This window comes from Quercus lobata, chromosome 12 (assembly GCF_001633185.2).
Source record: "Quercus lobata isolate SW786 chromosome 12, ValleyOak3.0 Primary Assembly, whole genome shotgun sequence".
NCBI lineage: Eukaryota > Viridiplantae > Streptophyta > Magnoliopsida > Fagales > Fagaceae > Quercus > Quercus lobata.
The window spans coordinates 40,494,103-40,501,793 of record NC_044915.1 but is presented as its reverse complement, the minus strand read 5'-3'; the positions used below and the strand labels follow the sequence as shown (position 1 = coordinate 40,501,793).

Here is a 7,691-nt window from a genome sequence, read left to right as displayed (position 1 = left end):
TAATTCATAATCTGGACCTACTTTGATGCAAAAAGATGCTCTTTGCAAATCACAACCTTCAATTTCTGACCAATATATCTGCCCTTGGTGGAGTTTCTTTTTGGATGAGTGTCATGAAAAAAAAAGCAAAGATAAAAGAGAAAAAAACAAAGTTCTCAAAAGCTAGGATATGATATCAGTTGTGGGTCTTGGAAATATAGATGCTGTGCGTTACTTTAAAGCAGTTACAACGATTAATTTCTTCAAATCCTTAAAAAAGCAGAAAACAAAATAAAAAAGAAGTATATAGATTAAAGACAATCTACAAGCTATTGTTAAAAATTACATAGCAAGTTTCCCTTTATGATGAGTCTCACTCTCTCTCTCTCTCTCTTTAGTGTAATTTGAGAGACTATATTTCTATAGATATATTACATCAACTTGAACCTTGCAAACTCCTCATGGAATCATAAATCAAATTGGTTCTTTATTTTAGTGACATTTGGTGTTTCTTTGGTCTTATTTGACAACTTGCAAGAATCGAATCTGCATGGGGTTGCCTCAAATAGAGACTGAACTACTTCCTTCATAGTTGGGCGACGGGCTGGTGACTTGTAGGTACAGCGAATGGCAATCCGAAGAACCTGGATCATCTCGTCCCTGAATGACCCTGATAATCGATTGTCTAAGACCTCCAAAGCTCCTTCTTTGGAGTCCACTTTGTTTGAGACCCAATATGTGATATTCTTGCCCTCACCAAACTCTGGCTCTACCGGCTTCTTCCCCGTTATCAGTTCCATTAGCACTACTCCGAAACTGTAGACATCACACTTGGTTGTTGCTTTTGGAGAATATGCATATTCTGTCACAAAACATTAATCAATTAAATTGAGAAAAGAAATTAAATAAAAATGTAACATTTGGTGATAAAGTTGTCAACACAAAATTGGACAAAATGAATAAATTAAATTAAAAGGAGAAGTGGCAAATGGAAAATTTTCAACACAAAGTTGGTATTCATAGGATTTATATATGCCTTGCGATGCAACTTAGTATATTATGGAATCAAATATTTTTTCAGATTACTTGAGTCAAAACGACTAACAACATTTGTAACTGCTAAAAATAGAATTGAAAAACAACTCTATGATCAATCATGTATGTTCATGGTACAGAAAATAAAGCGTTAACATTTTAACATCATAAAATTCATGTCGATTAAATTGCAATCCTTTTGAGTTTCTTAGAAAATTACCTGGTGCCAAGTAACCGTAAGTCCCAGCAATTACTGCAGTGGTTGAATCCTTCCCTCCTCTTGCTTGTAAAACCTTGGCTATGCCAAAATCTGCAACCTTTGGCTGGTACTCACTATCTAGGAGGATATTGGTGGACTTGATGTCTCTGTGAATGATAGGAGGGAGCAGATCATGGTGGAGGTATGCCAAACCCTGTGCGATCCCTAGCGCGATCTGATGGCGGGTTGGCCAATCCAAATGAATCCACCCTTTGTGAAGGGCGTCCCAAAGGTTACCATTTGGCATGTATTCATAAACCAGCAGGCTGCAATCTAAACTTGAGAAGTAGCAGTACAGCTTGACTATGTTTTTGTGCCTTATACTTCCCAGAGTCTCCACCTCAGTTTTCAACTCCTTGTGTAAAAACAACTGATCCTCTGAAGCTGTGTCTTTTGCTTTTCGACTCCACAACCTCTTCACCGCAATAACGTCCCCACTACTCAAATCAATCTTATACACAGTCCCAGATCCTCCTTGTCCCACTATGTTTTTGTCAACCATGGCTTCAATGACCTCACGTTGGTCGAAATTTATTCGATGGAAGCTTTTTACATCATATGAGAAGAATGAAGAAGACATGGTCTCATCATGTTCCATGGAAGCTCTTTGTTGACTAAATCGACGCTTGAGGAAAAGGACAGCTCCAAGCACAATGAGAGCTATTGAAATTCCGATAACCCAGATGGAGTTTAGCTTCTTTCGGTTGGAAGGCTGTGGACAAGTGGGAAAATTTTGATCGGATGAATACACATTGACTGACACACACAGACCTGGGTTGCCTGAAAAGCTCTCGACCAACCCTCCCTTTACTAAAGACACAGGAATTGGACCAGAAAGGTTATTGTTTGATAAGTTGATGGAGTTCGGTAACAATTCAGATAGACTTTCTGGGATACTTCCTGTCAAAAGGTTGTTTGAGAGATCAAGGACATTGAGAGATTTCAGCCAAGAAAGTGAACTTGGGATGGAAGATGAAAGCTTGTTGCCTTGTAAAAACAGTGTATTTAGCTTTCTCAAATTGCCAATTTCAGAAGGTATTGGACCAGACAGGAGATTATTACTAAGATCAATTTTTACCAGGTTGGTTGCTCGAGAGATACTAGAAGGTATAGCACCCGAAATCTTGTTTCCCTGCAGAAGCAGTTCTGACAAGTTTCTAGGATATCCAATTGTATCAGCAATGGGACCAGTGAAGTTATTGTCACCCAAGTCAATGATTGAAGCATGGGGAAGACTGAGAAGTCCTTCAGGTATGGACCCCTCTAAAAGGTTCTTACTGACTCGAAACCTTAAAACAGACTCGCATTTTGTGTAACTTTCAGGCAAATTTCCAGAGAACATATTTTGAAGGAAAAGAAGGTAAAGCAATTGGCCTCCCTTGCAAACCTCTGGTGGCAAAGGACCTGTCAGATTGTTTTCTGACAGGTCTAGAACAACCATCGATGATGATTGTCCCAGATTTTGTGGAACTTCACCTGTCAGAAAATTGCCATAAAGTGACAAAGTAGTTAAGGTTGTTGAGTTTGCAATCACACCTGGGATTTCTCCACTGAGGCTGTTGTTGTAAAGCTGCAAGACTTGGAGCTTTGGAAGGGTACAAATGGACTCGGGGATCTTGCCCTGTAATTTATTCACTGACATGTCCAAGTCTATGAGCTCTGTCAGATTTCCTATCTCCTCTGGTATGTAACCAGTAAGTTGGTTGTAGTAAAGCTCAAGCAGTTGCAAGTTCTTCAACAACCCAATCTCTTTTGGAATTTGACCCACAAGGAAATTTCCACTCAATTCAAGATCAACAAGGGATGTCATGCCTCCTATTGTTGCAGGGATTAGACCTTGCACCTTGCATGTTGACAAGACCATACGTTTGAGCTTTGTCAGCCTTGAAATATTCTCTGGAAGTTGCCATAAGTTGAAGCCCGGGTTTTCATTGAAGCTAAGCACCTCAAGATTGGTCAGGTTAGTTACCGAGATAGGGAAGTTACCCCCAAAATGGTTGTCTGACAAATCAAGTATCCTTAAAAATTTCAAGGGTGAGAAATCAGGGAGTGGTCCTGTTTGATTCAGGCGATTCATGCTAAGCTCTTCTAAGACCGAGCAGTTGACGATGCTGTAAGGAAAGTTGCCAATGAATCTGTTGTAGCCGAGACGGAGCACACGCAACTTTGGCAAGTAAGAGCATGCATCTGCTGGGAAGTGACCAAAAAGTCCCCAATCAGTGACATCAATCTGGATAACATAACCTTGATCATCACAACCAACTCCACGGAAGTTGCAGTAAGGCTTTCCTTCAGCTGAGACATTCCACTCAGCCAAGGATTTCCCGGAGACAGACTGTTTCATGAGGGTGAAAAACTGAGGCTGCTTGTCAGTGTTGATTGCTTGAGAGAGATAAGAGAGTGATAAGAGTAATACCATCCCAAAAAGGAAGGTAATAGACTGAGGAGCCATTTGGGAGAGAACTGGGGAGGTTGAGAGGCTGTTAAGGTGGTTGTTGCAAGGAAGGAAGGGAGGAAGAGAAGCAAGTATATAAGTGGAATGATTGTGGGGATCATTGGGTGCAGCAGTAATAAGCCTTGATGATGAAAAGCAATGTTCGTGCAGTAGTACTGAGGGTGATAGCTAGAGAAAGAGAAAGAGGTGCATATCTTTGCATAAAGAAGCTTTATGTTTATACTCCACTAACTTATGTAGAGAATATAACTTCAGTGCAAGTTCTTTACACTGATAAGACCTCTGTACATATACTGCATCTGACCCTAATCACCGCTTGTATTCTTGACCAACACCTCAAGTTCAACTCGATGTGGTCAATCTCTTTATGTTGGATGGCCACTGCTAAAACTCAGAGACAATGCTGCTGATAATCTAATATCATTTCAGCTAACGACCATTAGGCTATTCTTAGTTGTGATGATTTCAGGAGGATGGAAAATGAGAGATGAAAATATGGTAGAGATGGTTTCTCCCTTAAACACAAAATCTTCATAGTTTTGAGCTTAGGCATAATCCTTTGTGGTATTATTTTATGTATAAATAATTAAAGATTTATTGAAATAAACAATGAGCTACTCATTTGATGAGTTTAATTTTTACATGAGCAGCTGACTTTTTTTTTTTAACATACAAAATAGCGCAGTACTAAGTGGTTAAGTGTTACACTCAAAACCTTGAGGAGTTTTATGAAGGACAAAAACACATAGGAAATTTTTGTATTTTTCCCTTGAAAATTTATTCTGTTTGTTATATGAGTGGAAGTTAAGGTTGTAAAAGGGATTGCAAGGAAAATAGATTGTTGTGGGTTCGGGCCTATAGAGTCCAATCCACTACATTTGAGAGGAAAAAAAAAAAAAAAATGAAGGAAGATGTGAATAGAAAATATAATTACAATTTTGCCTTTTGAACAACCTCACTTCCCTTCCTTCTTAGAGGCAATTGGCAAATAATTGTTCATAGCAAAATAAATTAAAGCTTTTGGAGGTTTGAAAATGACAAATTATGAATGTAAGGAATTCGGATGTTGAAGAGATTTTGCATTATTTGAATGTATCTCGCTGTGCTCCTTTACATGACTTGTTTGGATGATTTTAGATACACATGTTGATTTAAGTACGTAATTAGTCTCTTACTAATTGGATTATGCATGTATTAGTGAAATTTGTTTGAAATATGAGATTACATGCTCGAAAATTATGTATGAGATGAACCAATTTATTAAAACCTTTTAAAGAAGAGTAACACGTGGCACTAATTAAAAGATGAGATGGAAGGTTAAATGACAGAATTCTCAAATTTTTTTTTTAAAAATAAACAATTCATTAAAACCACTGTATAGTTGGAAGGTAAATGAATGAAAAAAATTAAATAATTCATTAAAATCTTTATTTTGGTGGAAGGTCAATTGAATCATTTCATTAAAACCTTTTAAAGAAGAGTGACACATAGCACTAATTAAAAAGATAGGGTGGAAGGTTAAATGAATGAATTCTCTCAAAGAATGCACTATTTGGCATAATCTCATGTTTTCACACAAAATAAAATTTAAATACTAGGCAAATAAAATTATTTATTGTGGAATATAAATTATAAAAAAAAATTCATTAAAACCTTTGTTTAGGTGAAAAATTAAATGAATATATGTATATATATATGAGTAATAAAATAAAGAAATATATAACATAAATATTTATATTATATTACAATACAAATATAATATATGTTCAATAGCCTAGAAGTAGCCTAGTCTTAAATGGAATTACTTAAGTTGCGTTTGTTTCGATAGAAAATATTTTTAGGTGAAAATAATTTTCGAAAAAAAAAATATTTTCAAGTATTTGGTTACATTTCTAAAAATAATTTGAAAACATTTTCAAGTATTTGGTTGCATTATTGAAAATGCTATGAAAAAAATATTTTTTACTACTTTCACAAATTTTCTCATCTCTCAAACACACATATAATAATAAGACAAAAATGCAAAACTGACCCTCTAACTTTCACCGTTTTTCTTTTCATTCCTTTAACTTTCAGTTTTGTCAATTCAATCATCTAATTTTCAATTTTTGTCAATTTAAGACTCCATTACAACTCAGTTAGTGGTTACCGTCAGAACCCCTGAAACGACACCATTTTGTACATTTTTTTTTTTCTATAATTCGGAATTAAAAGAAAATAAGAAAAATCTGAAAAAAAAATTGTCATTCCCCTTCCCCTGAATCAAAACAAAGCAAAGACCCAAATCCCTGGGTTCACATTAGAATCAAAAAGGGTTTTTGGAATGACCAAAATCTCTTTGGTTACACGCATTCCGTTAATGCGATTCCTGATACTCTCAGGCAAGCGTCGTGGTGGGTTAACGTTTGGAGGGGTAGGCATAGCAGAAGAACTCTTGAATAACTTTCCATTACACAAGATGCACAATTTCTTGGGCTTAATCGCTGGCTTAGTCATAGGCACCTCACCTTCAATCAATAAAGACTCAGACTTTGATAAAACAATTTGAGTTTTATCATTGTCATGTGTATCGGGTTTAGGCAAAGCCACTCGCTGAGTCCTAGGTTTCTTGGGAACCGTATCCATGGCCAAATAGTCAGCAATTTTACTTTTGAAATCTGTTTGCGGCAAATACTTATGTTTAGTAACATAGAATAGGATTAAGTCCTTAACAACCCTTTCAGTAGGGATTGGTTTCTTTGCTTTGTTTTGATTCAGGGGAAGGGGAGCTTTAATGTGTCTTTTTTTACTCCACAAAACGGGGTTGTTTTAGGGGTTTTAACGGCAGCCACTAATTGAGTTGTAACGAAGTCTTGAATTGACAAAAATTGAAAGTTAGAAGACTGAATTAACAAAACTAAAAATTAAAGGACTGAAATGAAAAATGGTGAAAGTTAGAGGACCAGTTTTGCATTTTTGCTTAATAATAATAAGAAGAAGAAGTTTAGGTATAAAAAAAATCGTGACCAGCTACAAACGACCAAAGACAGGCGATGTAGTAGGGGAGGTGGTGGTGGTTGGGTTGCTAACAGTAAGGGTGGGGGTGGAGGTTAGGTTGATGAATTTTGAGTGAGGCGTAAAATGTTACTACTACAAATAAAAAAACAATATATTCTACACTTCAAAGTCCCTCTATTTTAGGGTAAAAAAAAAAAAAAAAAATTTCTAGGTTGACCAGCAATTTCTTCACCCCACACACCTGCAATTGAGAAAAATATTTTTTGAAAAATATTTTTTGTTGAAACAAACAGAACTTTTGTCAAGATTGCTTATATAGCTTAGATTGGCATCCTTAAACTATAACTTTTATAACTAAAGAAAACATATACAATGTATGTGCAATAACTTTGAAGGACTAGTCACAATTTAACTTGTTTGTTCTTCATTGCTAATATAGCTTAGAATTAGATTGATATCTCTAACAACATCTTTAGGCAAATCCATGTACAACACTCTCATTATCCATACCTACTTTTTTTTTTTTTTTTTTTTTTTTTTTTTTTTTTAACGTGTTTAGAATGTTGTTTAGAATGTTCCACTTACTACACAAGCCTCTTCACTCCACTTCAACCCCTAGGTAACTATCTAGGGAGGTGCTAGACTATCTGGGTGGTTGGCATCTTGGTTTCTCACAAAATTTAGCTTGATATGAGTTCACCTAGTATTTAATAAGGACTATAATCATTAGGACAAAATTTAGTTACAGTACCTTAGGTGCTGTTCCTTAGGTTCTCCTCTTAAGATTCAGCCATGTGTCTACTTTAATTAAAAAATACATTTCTATCTCATGAAAAAAAATCCACATGACAGAATTTTAAAATGGGAACCTAAGGAACAACATTTAAGTACCTTAAGTGCTGTTCCTTAGGTTCTCATCTTAAGATTCAGCCATGTGACTACTTTAACTAAAAAATACATTTCTAT

General features: G+C 35.9%; 1 protein-coding gene across 1 annotated transcript; it reads right to left on the bottom strand.

The window, feature by feature from the left end:
* Positions 1–263: 263 nt before the first annotated feature.
* On the bottom strand, positions 264–3,909 carry LOC115972513 (receptor protein-tyrosine kinase CEPR1). The gene is made up of 2 exons (XM_031092826.1): positions 1,235–3,909; positions 264–841 (listed from the first exon to the last, which is right to left on the bottom strand). Exons 1-2 carry the CDS (start codon positions 3,723–3,725, stop codon positions 447–449), a joined length of 2,886 nt encoding a protein of 961 aa, XP_030948686.1. The 5' UTR covers positions 3,726–3,909; the 3' UTR covers positions 264–446.
* Between the last annotated feature and the right edge of the window lie 3,782 nt (positions 3,910–7,691).